Here is an 18,076-nt window from a genome sequence, read left to right on the forward strand (position 1 = left end):
ATAGGCCTTCATGGCCCTGACAATATCCAAGGTATGCAGCAACCCTTCCTTTCTGGAAGTAGGTTTAGGGAAGAAGGATGGTAATACCAAATCCTGGTTTAGATGAAAACTGGATATAACCTTCGGTAGGAAGGAAGGATGAGGGCGGAGAACGACCTTGTCCTTATGAAAAATAAGATATGGTTCTTTACAGGATAAGGCCGCCAGTTCCGATACTCTTCTTGCGGAAACTATGGCGACCAAAAATACTAACTTCCTTGTCAGTAAAACCAAAGGAATTTCAGCCAACGGCTCAAACGGTTGTTTCTGTAAACTTGACAGAACAAGATTTAAATCCCACGGACAAAGCGGGGATTTAATTGGAGGTTTAATACGTAAGACCCCTTGAAGAAAGGTCTTAACCAGCGAGTGGGTGGCCAGCGGCAGCTGAAACCACACTGACAGAGCTGAAATCTGTCCTTTGATTGTGCTTAATGCCAATCCCTTATCCACTCCTAGCTGGAGAAAACTTAAAACTCTATCGATGGTAAACTTGCGAGAAAACCATAGCTTGGACTCACACCAGCCTACATAGGCCTTCCAGACCCTGTAATAAATCACCCTAGAGACCGGTTTCCTGGCTCTGATTAGGGTAGAGATTACCTTCTGAGACAGACCTCGACCCCTGAGAATCAGGGATTCAGCTTCCAGGCCGTCAAATTTAGATGCCGTAAGGCAGGGTGGAGGATCGGACCTTGCGATAGCAGGTCTGGCCGTAGAGGAAGAGTCCAAGGGTCTCCCACTACCATCTTTAGGATTAGTGAGTACCATGCCCTTCTGGGCCATGCTGGAGCTACCAGGATGACTGGTATGTGCTCCACCCTGATCCTGCGCAGCAGGCGGGGTAGTAACTGGAGCGGGGGAAAAGCATAAAGAAGTTTGAACTGATGCCAAGGGCACACCAGCGCATCGGTTCCGCAGGCCATCGGATCCCTTGAGCGGGATATGAACCTGTCTAGCTTCTTGTTGAGTCTCGATGCCATGATATCCACGTCCGGCACTCCCCATCTTTGGCAGAGTGCATGAAAGATTTGTGGATGCAGAGACCATTCCCCCGGCAATAGAGTCTGGCGGCTTAAGAAGTCCGCCTGAAAGTTGTCCACTCCTGGAATAAATATTGCCGATATGCAGGGCACATGAGCCTCTGCCCATAGGAGAATCAAGCTCACCTCTCTCTGAGCGGCTTGACTCCTGGTTCCCCCTTGGTGATTTATGTATGCCACGGCCGTGGCATTGTCTGATTGAATTCTCACCGGGAACCCCTGCAATTTTGACGTCCAAGCCCTGAGGGCTAGTCAAGCAGCTCTGAGCTCCAAGATGTTGATGGGCAACTGCCTCTCTGGCTTTGCCCAAGTACCCTGGCGAGTGCAACCATCCAAAATTGCTCCCCAGCCCGTCAGGCTGGCGTCTGTGGTCACTATCTTCCAGGCCACTGGGCTGAAAGATTTCCCCTTCAGCAGATTCTGAGGGTCTAACCACCAACACAGACTTTGTCGGACTCTTGATGAGAGCGGCAACGGGATATCCAAGGCCTGTGGCCTTCTGCTCCATGCTGACAGGATGGCTGCCTGCAGGATGCGAGTGTGGCTCTGGGCGTACGGTACTGCCTCGAATGTGGCCACCATCTTGCCTAGTAACCACATACACAGGCGAATAGTCGGTTCCTTCTTGCTTAGAACCAGTAGGATTAATTCCTTGATGGCTTTGACCTTCATCAGAGGTAGAAACACCCTTTGTTGTTCTGTGTCTAATCTCATGCCGAGATATTCCAACTGCCTTGTGGGCTGGAATGCTGACTTTTCTCGATTTAGGACCCAGCCGAACCTCTCGAGGTATTGGACCGTGAGGGCCACTGCTCGCTCCAAGCCGGGAGACGAGTGATCTATGACTAGGAGGTCGTCCAGGTATGCTAGGATCGTGACCCCTTGGATCCTTAGTTTGGCTAGGATTGGAGCTAGGACCTTCGTGAACACCCGGGGGGCCGTAGCCAACCCGAAGGGAAGCGCCACGAATTGGAAATGACGTGAAGCCACCATAAAGCGTAGATATCTTTGATGTGGCTGATAAATTGGAACATGAAGGTAGGCATCCTTTATGTCTATGGACGCCATGAAGTCGCCCTTTTGGAGTGTGGCAGCTGCTGACCGCACGGATTCCATCCGAAATGAGCGGACCTTTAGGTATGCATTTACCATCTTTAGGTCCAAAATTGGCCTGACATCTCCATTGGACTTTGGGATGATGAATAGGTTGGAGTAGAAACCCAGCCCCTGTTCCAGGACTGGTACCTCTACTATTACTTCCTGGGAGAGTAGATGATTTAATGCCGACATTAATGCGGCTCCCTTCTCCGGATCGTTTGGAATCCTCGACTCCTGGAAATGAGGAGGAGGAAACCTTAGGAAATCTAATTTGTAGCCCGTGGCCACGGAAGACCGTACCCACTTGTCGGGAATGCTGGCTTCCCAAACCTCTGAAAAGAGACGCAGCCTTCCCCCCACCTTCGTGGGTGGGGGCGCCCCTTCATAGGGTCGGCCTGGGGGCTGGTTTTGCTGGTTTGCGAAACCACTGCTTTCTGCCTCTAGCAGCCTGTCCCTGCGATTTGCTGTTGAAGCTGAAGTTTGCTTTCGCAGGAGGCCGTCGATACTGTTTGGCATTAGAGGGCCCCTGCCCAGGGGAGTACTGTCGTTTAAACGCAGGCCCCTGAAACTTCCTTTTAGTTGGCAAAAGAGTGCTTTTGCCGTTTGAAATGGTCTGAATGTATTTATCCAGGTCTTCTCCGAAGAGTCGTCCTCCATGGAAGGGGAACCCTACCAGGAGCTTCTTGCATGGGGGCTCGGCCTCCCAGCTCTTTAACCATAAGAGTCTTCTCATATGGATAAGGGATAACGATAAACGTGACGCTTTCTGGATAGAATCCTTAATCGCGTCTACCGTAAAGCATATGGCCCTAGGGACATCCGAAAACTCTTCTGCCTGCTGGGCAGGAATAAGTTTAAGCATCTGCTTAGTTTGATCCGATAATGCTTGAGCAACCCCAATCGCCGCCACAGCTGGCTGCACTACTGCCCCTGGGCATGTTAACGATTTGTTAACACATGAGATGGCTGCGTCCACCGCAGGAGTAGCCCATCTCTTGGAAAATTTATCTTCCATAGGATATAGGGCAGAGAATCTTTTAGGTGGTAAAAAGATCTTATCTGGCTTGCTCCAATCTTGGAACAAAACTTCCTCTAGCAGAGGATGGATCGGAAACACTGCATTGCTTTGAGGCGCCCTTAGTGAGCCCAAAGCTGAAACCGTCGATACTTGGAGATCTGGTACTGGCAAGTTGAATGCACTATGGACCAAGTCCGTTAAGGCTTGAATCCACCAGCTCTCCCCTTGGGAGACTGCTCCAGACTCCTCTGTATCCGGGTCCTCGATCCCCGAACCTACTTGGTCCTTGTCCAAGAGGTCGTCCAATTCCCCTGAGGCAAGGACCTCCTCTTCTGAGGGTCCACGCTCGGGCGACGGAGATCTAATCCGTTTACTGCCCCGCATAGCTGTGGCTATCATTTTTCCCATTCTTTTCTCCATCTCTCTTAAAGAGGTGAGTAATACCTCGTCCGTGACCATCTTAGGGTTGGACTGACCCGCGCCAGCTCCAGCCCCAGATCCCGATGGCCCCAAGGCTCCCTTTGGGGAAAGCAGCGGCATAACCTTGTCCGAGACCTCAGACTCTCTGGGGGAATCCCCACCTCTTGTACCCTCTGACCCGGATGCCATGGTACAATACCGAGGTACGCCTGCTAACCTATCGGTACTTGGAACTATAAATAGTTAATTGCCCAAACACCTATTTGGGGGATAAAAAATGCCTCCTCTCCCCTTGATGGATTTTTAATTTTTCTTTTTTTTTTAAATCCAAGAAAGAAAAAGCATTCTGTCCCCCCTTAGTAGTATTGCCAAGAAAACTATTGAGATGGAAAAGAACAGCCTATTTCTAGGCTTGAAAACAGTCTTCTGAAGACTGTAATATCTTTTCTGGCCACTGTGTGTCCTCGGCGCCCCGTGCTGCCGCTCTGGTCTTTTCCTCCTCAGTTCCAATCGTAGAATGAGCTGATGGAACGAAAAAGGAAGGGCCGCCCCTTCCTTAAGCAACTGACCCGCCCTTCCCCCCTCAGCTTAACGGCGCGAATTGCGCCTATAACACGGGGACGCGCGCGCGCCCGCCGACAGGGGGGGGGGGTTGGGGGGAAGGGAGCCTCTCCACGAGGAGGTCAGCGTTTGCCTGCCTTGCAGGCTCTGAGGAGGAAGAACCGATGCAGCATCGCCTGGAGGCTTGCAGGTAAGCACAGCTCTCTGAACACACACACACACATACACACAGGCCCCACTCAATGCTTTTCCAACACTACCAGGGAGGTCACTTCTTATGGGGAATAATACACATAGAGCCATCCTATCGTTAAGATATGTGACTAGTTTTGTCAGATGCAGCGCATAACTTTAGGCATGTCCCCTGTGACCCCCCAGAAAAAACCTGCTAAGAACCAAGTTCCGCAAGTTTTCCCCTCACTTACCTGCTCCATGCCGCAGGACTTTGCCAAGCAAGAGGCCCAATCTTCCCCCATCTCCGTGGGGCTGTCTAGACCTTCAGGCCCTGGGTTCCTATGAAGGATCCACTGTCCTGGGCCCATATAGCACTCTGGCAACAGAAACATTAGGCCCCCAAAGGTTTCTAAGTTCTGGGCCCAGGGTCCAGCTCTCTAAAAAGAAAAGCATTATGGGCTATACCCCAAGGGTTTGGGGTCCGGTTACTGACCACTTTAGCACTGAGGCCTTTGGACAGAACCGGTTAGCTCACCTAATCCCAAGGATGCGGAGGCAAGCTAAACCATGACCAACACCTAAGACACTGGCGTAAAAACTAAGGTACTCCTCCTATGGGAGGGGGTTATATAGGGAGGGGCATTTCCTGTTTGAGATTGCCAGTGTCCATCACCTGAAGGTACTCCATATAACCCATATAGTAATGAATGCCGCTCTGTGTCCCGTGATGTAACGATAAAGAAAGTTAAACCCAACATAATGCAGAATCAGTGGGAGCTTTGAGCGTGTCACTTGCCACGCTGCCTGCCACCAGATGCGGAATGTCACTTGCCACGCTGCCTGTCACCAGATGCGGATTGTCACTTGCCATGCTGCCTGCCACCAGATGTGGTAAGGCCCCAACAGATGAAGGCAGTGCTCCCCTCCACAGATGAAAGTAGTGCCCCCAGGAGGCCCTGTACTCATGTGTCCAAATCAGTCTCTGCTCACACTCACCCTGTCACTGGTAGTGTTGTCATACTCTGGGCTCCCCCATTAACAGTACTGTCCTCTGCCCCTATTTATATCATAACCCCACATTACAGTCCTCAGTCCCCCCCACACATTACAGTCCTCAGTCCCTCACATCACAGTCTTCAGCCTACCCCCTACATTACATTCCCAACCTCCACTTTAATATCCTCAGCCCCCCTCACATGACAGTTCTTGTTCACCCCAATTTAACTTCTTTAGGCCCCCCCACATTACAGTCCTCAGTCCCCCCACTCCAGTCTCTGTCCCCCCACATTACAGTCTCGGTCCCCCCACATTACAGTCCTCAGCTCCCCCCTCAGCCCCCCCCACACACTCCAGTCGTCAGCCCCCCCCACACTCCAGTCGTCAGCCCCCCTCACACTCCAGTCCTCAGCCCCCCCCACACTCCAGTCCTCAGCCCCCCCCCCCCACACTCGTCGTCAGCAGCCGCCCCCACACTCCAGTCCTCAGCCCCCCCCACACTCCAGTCCTCAGCCCCCCCCACACTCCAGTCCTCAGCCCCCCCCCACACTCCAGTCCTCAGCCCCCCCCACACTCCAGTCCTCAGCCCCCCCCACACTCCAGTCCTCAGCCCCCCCACACTCCAGTCCTCAGCCCCCCCCACACTCCAGTCCTCAGCCCCCCCCACACTCCAGTCCTCAGCCCCCCCCACACTCCAGTCCTCAGCCCCCCCCACACTCCAGTCCTCAGCCCCCCCCCCCACACTCCAGTCCTCAGCCCCCCCCCCCACACTCCAGTCCTCAGCCCCCCTCCCATACTCCAGTCCTCAGCATCCCCCACACTCCAGTCCTCAGTCGTCATCCCCACACTCCAGTCCTAAGTCCCCCCCCCCCCACACTCCAGTGCTCAGTCCCCCCCCCACACTCCAGTCCTCCCCCCTCACACTCCAGTCCTCAGTCCCCCCCCACACTCCAGTCCTCAGTCCCCCCCCTCACACTCCAGTCCTCAGTCCCCCCCCTCACACTCCAGTCCTCAGTCCCCCCCCCCCACACTCCAGTCCTCAGTCCCCCCCCCCCACACTCCAGTCCTCAGCCCCCCCCCCCACACACAGGTGATTGGCTGCTAGGATGAAGGACAGTCCTAGCAGCCAATCGCCTGTTTGATAACCTCGGGCAGCTCCGCCCTCCACCCAGAATTGTTCCGCCTCCCGCTGTCGGCTCTGTGAGGATTACAGAGCGACGGCAGGAGGAAGAAAAGTTTCCTACATCGCGGCCCGGCTGCAAAAGTGCCGTGGCCCGGTAGTGGGCCACGGACCGGGGGTTGACGACCCCTGATTTATGCAACCATATTATTTTATTTTTGTATTTTTACTTCCCTCCACCTAGAAGATTTCAGTTTGTTGTTCAACTGAGTTGTACAGTTTATAGGTCACATTAAAGGTGGAAAAAGATCTGAAATTATTATTTTTTTTCTCATCACAGAAGCCTGAAATTTTTACAGGGGTGTGTAGACTTTTTATACCCACTGTATTTCGACATCGAATGGAATTTATGATGATGGAATTTAGTTTCAGAACAAAATTTTACAGGCGGTTTTACAGGTAGAAAACATTCAACACCAGAGCTTATTAATAGATTGGACTTCAAAGTAAAAGTGAAACACTTAAGATAAAAACCCCTTCAATATTTACAGGGTTCTTGTTTAGTCAAATGAAACAAGAAAAGCAATACAAAAAGTAAAATTTTCCTGGTTATTTATTTAAATTACCGTATATTGATATTGTACAAGAACAAAGTTAAAGGACATGAATCATTTCTCAGTTACAGAAATAGCTTTGAAAGAATTGAAAATACATTAAAACTTAAATATACAGACATTCACGAGATTGGAAAGATAAATCTACAAGCCTACAGGTGATTCGGAAGCCATGTGTCCAGGGTTTCCTCTTAGAGGAAGTAAAAATATTGCACTTATAAGAACAGTCTTCCATAAAATTGAAACTTTAGAAACTTAAAATTACACCTTGCTAGTTACAGTCCTCGAATAATCAAATAAGGAAGGTAAAGGAAATTAGTCATGAGAAACTTATGGAAGCTGCCACTGCCCTCCTTTTGACAATCCTAGGTGCCTGGCTGTCATGCTGACATTTCTGCATTATTACTTTAACTCTGACCCAGAAAAAAGTATTCTGATACAGATTTATGACTTTACAGATCTTTATATTTGCTCCAGGTCAGTAACTCAAATTAATGAACCAAGAAGGTCAGAATAGGAACCAGGCAACTATGTTTAAATCAGTCAATGGCAGCCCCTATCTCTCTCTCATGACAAGTTCACTTAAATGTGTTTTGTTCCTGTCCTTTGTCCAGGGAGCAGCGAGTCTATAGAAAATTTAACATACGTTGTGATGTACAGTGCACCCGTAAAGTATTCACAGTGCTCCACTTTTTACATTTTGTTATGTTACAGCCAGGGCCGGTGCTACCACTAGGCAAACTAGGCAGCCGCCTAGGGTGCACTGCTGCCTAGGGGTGCCCGGCCACTGGTGTTCCTACCTACTCTCTTCTCTCTGCAACAAGCAACTTAGTCCCAGCATCAGCAGGCAGCCACCGCGCCATTCATACATAGTGTCAGAGGCGCAGTGGCGGCGGAGGACTGTGCCCCAACTCCTGAATGAATGGAAGCAAGCAAACATTCATTGATGGGCACGAGTAGGCTACATTGATGGGCGCTGGTGAGGCTGCATTTGATGGGCGCTGGTGAGGCTGCATTTGATGGGCGCTGGTGAGGCTGCATTGATGAGCGCTGGTGAGGCTGCATTGATGGGCACTGGTGAGGCTGCATTGATGGGCACTGGTGAGGCTGCATTTGATGGACTCTTCATTAAAAAGGAGGGGTATACATGGGCAGGACAAAGGGGGTGAAGTCAGGGGTGGAGCCAAGGGGGGGCACCAAAATGAGGTTTTCGCCTAGGGTGTCAAAAATCCTTGCACCAGCCCTGGTTACAGCCTTATTGCAAATCGGATTAACCACTTGACAACCAGGCCAATTCTGGCACTTCGTTCCTACATGTAAAAATCATAATTTTTTTGCTAGAAAATTACACAGAACCCTAAACATTATATACATTATAACATTAAAAAAAGTTTCATGCTTTAAAAAAAAAAAACACAAAAAACAGTAAAGTTAGCCCAATTTTTTTGCATAATGTGAAAGATAAAGTTACGCCGAGTAAATAGATACCCAACATGTCACGCTTCAAAATTGCACACGCTCGTGGAATGGCGCCAAACTTCGGTACTTAAAAATCCCCATAGGCGACGCTTAATTTTTTTTACTGGTTACATGTTTTGAGTTACAGAGGAGGACTAGGGCTAGAATTATTGCTCTCGCTCTAACGTTCGCGGCGACATCTCATATGTGTGGTTTTAACACCGTTTTCATATGTGGGCGGGACTTGCGTATGCGCTTGCTTCTGCGTGCGAGCACACCGGGACAGGGGCACTTTAAAAAAAAAAATATATATTTTGATCACTTTTATTCCTATTACAAGGAATGTAAACATCCCTTATAATAGGAATATGACATGATCTCTATGGTCGGGCCGGGGGAGCGGCGGATCCTGTCACCGACTCACAGATCGCACAGGTGAGTCGGTAAAAGCACTGGAGGGTGGCGGGGGGGTTTGTTCCCTTTCTCCGCCCGTAAGAACAATCAAGAAATCAAGCGGCGGAACAGCCGCTATGATCGTTTCTATGGTGTACAGAATTGCCGACAGGAACCCGCAATATCTGAATGATGCCTGTAGCTGCATGCATCATTCAGATATCACTGCACAAAGCCCATGCCGTTAATTTACGGTGTGCGGTTAAGTGGTTAAATTAATTATTTTCCTCAAAATTCTACAAACAATACCCCATAATGACAATGTGAAAGACATTTGTTTTAAATCTTTGCAAATGTATTAAAAATAAAAAAAATCCCATGTACATAAGTATTCACAGCCTTTGCCATGACACTCAAAATTGAGCTCAGATGCATCCTGTTTCCACTGATCATCCTACAACTTGATTGGAGTCCACCTGTGGTAAATTCAGTTGATTGGACTTGGTTTAGAAAGCCTTAGGCCCCTTTCACATTAGCGGACCGTTCGTCCGTTTATTACAAGTCCGTTGTAATGCATCCCTATGGGATCGCGTCCGTTAGCGGATGGAAGAAAACCCTATTTTTCTTCTGTCTGGCGGAACGGATCGGATGAAGACGGACAAAGACGGTCCGTCTTCATCCAATTCCCCATAGGGGAGAGCGGAGGAAAAACAAGGTGGTCTCTGCACAGTGTGCGGGGACAGCCCTGTCCGCCACAGCTCAGCGGGGATTACGGAGGATCCCCGCTGAGCCGACGGACACACACGGAGCGGACACAAAAACGGTCCGCTCCGTGTGAAAGAGGCCTTAGTCAGGGAGGTGACCAAGAACCCGATGGTCACTCTAACAGAGCTCCAGCTTATTTCTGTGGAGAGAGGAGAACCTTCCAGAAGAACAACCATCTTTGCAGCACTCCACCAATCAGGCCTGTATGCTAGCGTGGCCATACGGAAACCACTTTTCAGTAAAAGGCACATGACAGCCCGCCTGGAGTTTGCCAAAAGGCACCTGAAGGACTCTGACCATAAACAAAAATCTTTGGTCTGATGAAACAAAGATTGAACTCTTTGGCCTGAATGGCAAATGTCATGTCTGGGGAAAACCATACACCGATCATCGCCTGGCCAATACTATTTATACAGTGAAGCATGGTGGTGGCAGCATCACGCCGTGGGGATGTTTTTAAGGAACTAGGAGACTAATTAGGATTGAGGGAAAGATGAATGCAGCAATGTACAGAGACATCCTTGATGAAAACCTGCTCCAGATCTCTCTGGTTCTCAGGCTGGCGCAAAGGTTCATCTTCCAAAAAACATTGCTCCTGAGCACACAGCCAAGATAACAACAAAGTGGCTACAGGTCAACTCTGTGAATGTCCTTGAGTGGCCCAACCAGAGCCCAGACTTGAACTTGATTGAACGTCCCTGGAGAGATCTGAAAATGGCTGAGCACTGACGCTCCCCATCCAACCTGATGGAGCTTAAGAGGTCCTGCAAAGGAGGATGGGAAAAACAGTGCCAAAGGTGCCTCAACAAAGAATTGAGCAAAGGCTGTGAATACTTATGTACTTATGTTATTTTTTTTGTTTTTTTATTTTTAATATATTTGCAAAGATTTTAAACAAACTTCTTTCACATTGTCATTATGGGGTATTGTTTACAGAATTTTGAGGAAAATAATTAATTTAATACATTTTGGAATAATGCTGTAACATAACAAATTGTGAAAAAAGTGAAGCGCTGTGAATACTTTCCGGGTGAACTGTACTTCAGGGTCAAGACATAAGATATACCACCATTTCCAACCTAGATGTATGTTAGATAAAAAGATTTTTTAGGAAAACTGATATATTTGTGGTGATATGCTTATCAATTTCTGAAATCATAGTAAGGATTTTTCATGGCGACATTCCACAATTACATATTACTGCATTACTAGTCTTGTTATAACAGATGCTGCAGCCTATAAATGAGGAGTGAATGGTTGGTTGTCTTTAGTGTACAGCTCAACACTTACTGTTGGAGCCAGCTCCAATCCAGGCTCTAAGCAGAAAAAAAAGAGATGTTAGCCTATTTTCACCATATTTTAGTAAAGTACAGAAAAATTACACAAATAAAATACTATGGCTTGTGTGAAGAATATAATGAATTTGTGCACTATGAACTTGCCATTTATGAACAATGTTAAAGTGTTATTCTAACTAAGGTTAAATCTACACACACCCCCATTGTAAGACAATTCTAGCTACCCTGTAAAAGAAAAGATGCCTATACTTGCCTATTCTTAAGCCGCTCCGGTCTGGTTACATGACCGGCTTCAGAGTAGAGAAGAGACAACAGACAATGGCTGCTGCATAGTAAGTCTATGGGTGACGTTATTGTCCAGGGTCTGCAACCATTCTCTCTGCTTCTCCACTACACTGAAGCCGGCGCTGGGACCTGACAATGTGACCGGACCAAAGAGCCTTCAGAATAGGAAACAGACATCTTTTCTTTTATAGGGTTGATAGAATAGTCTTATAATGGGGGTGGGAGTAGATTTAGCTTTAGTTAGAATTTCACAGGAATTCCATTTTATTTTTTTAATCTCAAAGCAAATTTTATTGAAAAAACAAAAGTGCAATACATCCAATACTGGCATCAGAGCAATAAAGGTCATTATACAATCACAGGTCATAGATTCACATAAGATACTGCAGGTTTCACATAAACATGTACAGTGTAGTGCAGTGAGCTATTCTGGAACCAAACTAAGAATTCAGCTATAAAGTAACAGTTATAGTAAACGATCCAATACCAGCTTCACCGGAGCCAACCCGGGTACATTCAGCCATGGATCCCAGAGCTTGGCACATTTTGCCACATGTTGGTAGATACGTTTTTCCAGTCTTAAAGCATTACCCATTTGCTCTACCCATTCCTTCACTGTAGGGGGTTTTGTTGACTTCGTAATTCCATTTAAAAGCCTACCTTCCAAGCCTAGCAAAAATACTGTTAAATTCAAAATGGTTCCCTGCAAGATGTCCTAGTCTTGCAGACTGAATGATACGCAGTGTCACTCAACCCAGAAGACTAAAACAAGTCTGAGCGCGAGGAGTCAGGGCCTTGCCCCTAAGCAAACGCTTTGCACTCACGATGTATCAATGCAAAGACCAGAATTAATGTCATCACACCAGCATTATTTGCTGCATCATCCAGGGTCACCTAAGACTGGGAGAAGCCTGAGGAGGACCCAGCATGTGACCAAATAGAAGGACATCAGGGGAAAAAAAATGTAAAAACAAAAAACAGAAAATTATCATGGAGGGTGTTGGGTGGAGCTCAGTAGCTTGGATTTGGACTTTCATGGAGAAGTTTTGCCTTTTAAAGCGCAGTTCCACCCAAAAGTGAAACTTCCACTTTAAGCACTCCTCGCCCCCTGACATAATATTTTTTTTGGGGGGGGGGGGGGGGGGGTAACATCTTTTTAGTGCGACTTCCTGTCCCACTTCCTCCTTCGGCCACCTAGGCGGCGACTCCTCTTGCTCCAAAGCGGCCCCTCCCCGCCAGCGATCTTCAGGGACAAAACTCAGGTCCCAGACGATCGGCTGGCCAATAGGAGAGCGCAGCGCGACTCGCGCATGCGCAGTGCGCGCCCAGCCATGAAGCCGTAAGCTGTCATGGCCAGGTGCCCACAGTTATGATGACGGTGCAGAGGAGAGGGAGAGGAGCGAGCCTCCGGGCAGCCGCATCGCTGGAGCAGGTAAGTGTCGGTTTATTAAAAGTCAGCAGCTATGCTAAATTTTAATAAACGAAAACACGGATGGAACTTTAACAAAAAAATTATGAATGCAAATTTTTTTTGCAGGTAAAAAATGTGGATTTACTATTTTTTGATTTAGGAGCTTGGAAAGCATTACACTATGCAGGTCTCCTGCAGAATGTCAGTGTGAGCTGTCTGCCCGTACATCGTATGGGCAAGCAGATTACCATTGATAGGTAGACTAATGAACTACCAAAATGCTTAAGAGCGCTGTGGTAGTTTATTGAGAACTACAAGCCGACATCCGCAAAGGCTTTCGGTAGTTGTAGCCCGTTCATTCACAGAACATTTAAAATGAGTGAGGCTGCGGAGCATTTCCTTTAGATTGTGGAAGCTGACAAAACATGTGATGTGGGGGGGTTGATGGGCACAGGGACAAAAAAAGGTGAACATATCTTTAACGCAAATAAAGAGAAGATACAAAGTAAAAAACAAGGGGTGCAATCAGCGCAAAAATTGTGTGTAAATATGATCAAAACAATAGTGCAATAAACCCCAATGAATGTGAGATTAATAATCAATTTAAAGTAAAAAACAAGGGGTGCAATCAGCGCAAAAATTGTGTGTAAATATGATCAAAACAATAGTGCAATAAACCCCAATGAATGTGAGATTAATAATCAATTTAAAAACCAATTGTAAAAGTAAAACGTGAAAAACTTATTTAAAGTTAAAGTTCACAGGAATGCTAGCTGTACACTAAAAAGGACATTCACAAAATCCAAAAACAGTAATAAAAAATAGAAAACAGTGCAGCGCAAACCAATAATGAAAAAGTGAAACAAGTTCACAAAAATTTGGGATCTATTTGGGACTTATTGTGAACTTGTTTCACTTTTTCATTATTGGTTTGCGCTGTACTGTTTTCTATTTTTTATGCAAATAAAGAGAAACCAGAGACTGATACAGCGGTTGAAATACTACTTCTAATAACTAAAAGCAAAAGAAAAAAAAAAAACTCACCACTAAACTGCTCTCCTTTTCTTTTGTGCTTTCCATAATCAGGGTACTCAGCTGTTTCTGGTAGAACAGATTCTCATCTATGGTACGCTTAAATGCTTCCCTAAAAAGAAGAATATTACACATGCATTTTAAATTATGTTAAAAAAGCAAAACCTTGCATAGCCAATATTAAGCAGACAACAGTGAAGCTTACTGTAAAACGTAACATTAGACAATGTGTCATTATGTAGGAAAATTGGCAACTCAGCAAATGAAAGGCTAAGGAGGTGACTGTATTTTATTATTACATACCTGTTCCTTTCTTTTGGAAGAAGCATAGAAGTGAGAGCTTGAGGAGAGTTTGGGTCTGACCAACCTGACGGACGAGGACTAGCGGTGTTCTCTAAACTAGAAGGTCCCAAAGAGCGTGCAGAGCTCTGTGTCTGCACAAAAATAAAGAAAATAATGGATGTTTTAAATATCAAAACGTTATACTTTATTTTAGCCTTCCAGCTGCATTACATTTTCAGGTCAAACAGTATGCATTTCAAGCAAATTCTACCCCCAAAGAGGTTGAAACGGTGTTCCCATTTCAAGATACTAATTGCTTGGCTATCATGCTTGATGCAAAACATTGAGTCACTGACCCTAAACAAGCATGCCAAAACAAAGTACTGAAGCCACTGGACCAGCATCAGAATCAACATTAGCATCCAAACACATTATTCTTTCAGGATGTGTCTTAAAAACAAAACACGTAGCAGCCGATAAGCTTCAAATAACGGTTTGTCTAGTAAATTTACAGCATGGTCCCCAATAAATCAGTTTTTAGTTTTAGATCAGTTACAGCTAAGTTCCATGGCTGACAGGCAGCTTGTACCAAGGAAATATGCTCAAACTGCGTTTTATCCTGCACAACTCTTTCAGAAAGTTAGAAGATAGACAAAGCCCCACTAAATATTAATAGCTATGGCTATATATACACAAAAGATATGGATTATATACAGGTGCATCTCATAAAATTTGAATATAATCAAAAAGTTATTTCAGTAATTAAATTCAAAAAGTGAAACTCATATTTTATATAGATGTACTATACACACAGAAAGATATATTTCAAGCATTTCTTTCTTTTAATTTTAATGATTACAGCTGGTGAATACCCCAAATTCTGTATCTCAGAAAATGTGATTATTACACAAGACCAATAAAAAAAGGATTTTTAAAACAGAAATGTTGGCTTACTGAAAAGTATGTCCATGTACAGTACAGTATGCACTCAATACTTGCTTGGGGCTCCTTTTGCATGAATTACTGCATCAATGCGGCGTGGCATGGAGGCAATCAGCCTGTGGATCTACTGAGGTGTTATGGAAGCCCAGGTTGCTTTGATATTGGCCTTCAGCTCATCTACATTGTTGGGTCTGGTGTCTCTCACCTTCCCCTTGACAATACCGCACAGATTCTCTATGGGGTTTAAAGCGGAGGTTCACCCTATAAACCCAAAAAAAAAAAAAAGTTTTTCTTCTACCATAAAATCAGGCATTGTAGCGCGAGCTACAGTATGCCTGTCCCGATTTTTTTATCCCCGTACTCACCGTGTACTCGTACATCGAAGATACCGACTCCCCTCGGGGAATGGCCGTGCCTATGGAGACGGAGGATGATTGACGGCCGGCTCTGGCGCGTCACGCTTCTCCGGAAATAGCCGAAATAGGCTTGGCTCTTCACGGCGCCTGCGCATAGCCTGTGCGCAGGCGCCGTGAAGAGCCGAGACCTACTCCGGCTGTCTTCGGGGAGAGTGACGTGCCAGGGCCGGCCGTCAATCATCCTCCCTCTCCATAGGCACGCCCATTCCCCACGGGAGCCGAAATCTATAATGTACGAGTACACAGTGAGTACGGGGGTAAAAAAATCGGGACAGGCATACTGTAGCTCGCGCTACAATGCCTGTCTCGATGGTAAAATCGTGTCACTGAGGGTGAACCACCGCTTTAAGTCAGGCGAGTTTGCTGGCCAGTCAAGCACAGCGATACCATGATCATTAAACCAGGTAATGGTACTTTTGGCAGTGTGGGCAGGTGCCAAGTCCTTCTGGAAAATTAAATCAGCATCTTCATAAACCTGGTCAGCAGAGGGAAGCATGAAGTGCTCTAGAATTTCCTAGTAGACGACTGCGCTGACTTTGGACTTGATAAAACACAGTGGACCAACATCAGTAGATAACATGGCTCCCCAAATCATCACTGACAGTGGGGACTTCACACTGGACCTCATGTAACTTGGATTCTGTGCCTCTCCACTCTTCCTCCAGACTCTGGGACCTTGATTTCCAAATGAAATGCAACATTTTCCAGTCAGTGATGATTTTGGGAGTTGTCATCTGCTAGTGTTGGGCCATTGTGTTTTACCAAGTCTAAAGTCAGCGCAGCCCTCTACCGGGAAATTCTAGAGCACTTCATGCTCATCTCTGCTGACCAGCTTTATGAAGATGTTGATTTAATTTTGCAGCAGGACTTGGCACCTGCCTACACTGCGAAAAGTACCAATACCTGGTTTAATGATCATGGTATCATTGTGCTTAAATGGCCAGCAAACTCGCCTGACCTAAACATCATAGAGAATCTGTGGGGGATTGTAAAGAGGAAGATGAGAGACACCAGACCCAACAATGCAGACAAGCTGAAGGCCACTATCAAAGCAACCTGGGCTTCCATAACACCTCTGCAGTGCCACAGGCTGATCGCCATTAAGCCATGCCACATTGATGTAGTAATTCATGCAAAAGGAACCCAAGCAACTGTACATGGACATACTTTTTTTATTGGTCTTAATATTCTAATTTTCTGAGATACTGAATTTTGGGTTTTCACTAGCTGAAAGACAGAATCATTAAAATGAAAAGAAAGAAATGCTTGAAATATAAATTTCTGTGTGTAATGTATCTATATCAAATAAAGAGATTTTTAATACAGCTTACCTGTAAAATCTTTTTCTTGGAGTACATCACGGGACACAGAGCGGCATTCATTACTATATGGGTTATATGGAGTACCTTCAGGTGATGGACACTGGCAATCTCAAACAGGAAATGCCCCTCCCTATATAACCCCCTCCCATAGGAGGAGTACCTCAGTTTTGTAGCAAGCAGTATGCCTCCCAAAATGGTCCCCAAAAGAGGGGTGGGAGCTCTGTGTCCCGTGATGTACTCCAAGAAAAAGATTTTACAGGTAAGCTGTATTAAAAATCTCTTTTTCTTTATCGTTACATCACGGGACACAGAGCGGCATTCATTACTATATGGGATGTCCCAAAGCAATGCTTACAATGAGGGGAGGGAGAACATCTCCAAGACAAAAGGATTTAATTTAGAGATATACTCAAATCATAATAAATCCAACTTAGTTGAGAAAAATAATCTTAAATTTTAAATTTAACTCAAAAAAAAGAGTAGCCCCTGGATCCGAGGGTCTCAAACTGCAGCCTGCAGCACTGCCTGCCCAAAGGCTGTATCAGTATTCCTTCTTACGTCCAACTGGTAGAATTTTGTAAACGTGTGGACAGAAGACCAGGTTGCCGCCTTGCAAACTTGAGCCATAGAGATCTGGTGGTGTGCTGCCCAGGAGGCGCCCATGGCCCTAGTAGAATGAGCCTTTAATGATACTGGAGGAGGCAACCCTTTCAAGCCGTAGGCCTGAGTGATTAATTGCTTAATCCACCTAGAGATGGTGGACTTTGCAGCTGCCTGCCCCTTCTTGGGCCCATCCGGTAAAATGAACAGCACATCCGTTTTCCGGATCTTCTTTGTAGCTTTAAGATAGGCCTTCATGGCCCTGACAATATCCAAGGTATGCAGCAACCCTTCCTTTCTGGAAGTAGGTTTAGGGAAGAAGGATGGTAATACCAAATCCTGGTTTAGATGAAAACTGGATATAACCTTCGGTAGGAAGGAAGGATGAGGGCGGAGAACGACCTTGTCCTTATGAAAAATAAGATATGGTTCCTTACAGGATAAGGCCGCCAGTTCCGAAACTCTTCTTGCGGAAACTATGGCGACCAAAAATACTAACTTCCTTGTCAGTAAAACCAAAGGAATTTCAGCCAACGGCTCAAACGGTTGTTTCTGTAAACTTGACAGAACAAGATTTAAATCCCACGGGCAAAGCGGGGATTTAACTGGAGGTTTAATACGTAAGACCCCTTGAAGGAAGGTCTTAACCAGCGAGTGGGTGGCCAGCGGCCGCTGAAACCACACTGACAGAGCAGAAATCTGTCCTTTGATTGTGCTTAATGCCAATCCCTTATCCACTCCTAGCTGGAGAAAACTTAATCGATGGTGAACTTGCGAGGAAGCCATAGC

General features: G+C 46.3%; 1 protein-coding gene across 1 annotated transcript in view; it reads right to left on the reverse strand.

Moving 5' to 3' along the window:
* Positions 1-10,656: 10,656 nt before the first annotated feature.
* CHUK (component of inhibitor of nuclear factor kappa B kinase complex) overlaps positions 10,657-18,076 on the reverse strand; it is a 75,003-nt gene continuing 67,583 nt past the window's right edge. The window contains exons 19-21 of the mRNA XM_040320670.1: positions 14,029-14,159; positions 13,738-13,837; positions 10,657-11,015 (exon numbers count right to left, since the gene is read on the reverse strand). Of these exons, the coding sequence (XP_040176604.1) occupies positions 10,986-11,015; positions 13,738-13,837; positions 14,029-14,159 (261 nt within the window). The 3' untranslated portion in view covers positions 10,657-10,985. The remainder of the gene's footprint in view (positions 11,016-13,737; positions 13,838-14,028; positions 14,160-18,076) is intronic.

Source organism: Rana temporaria, chromosome 8 (assembly GCF_905171775.1).
Source record: "Rana temporaria chromosome 8, aRanTem1.1, whole genome shotgun sequence".
NCBI classification, from domain to species: Eukaryota; Metazoa; Chordata; class Amphibia; order Anura; family Ranidae; genus Rana; species Rana temporaria.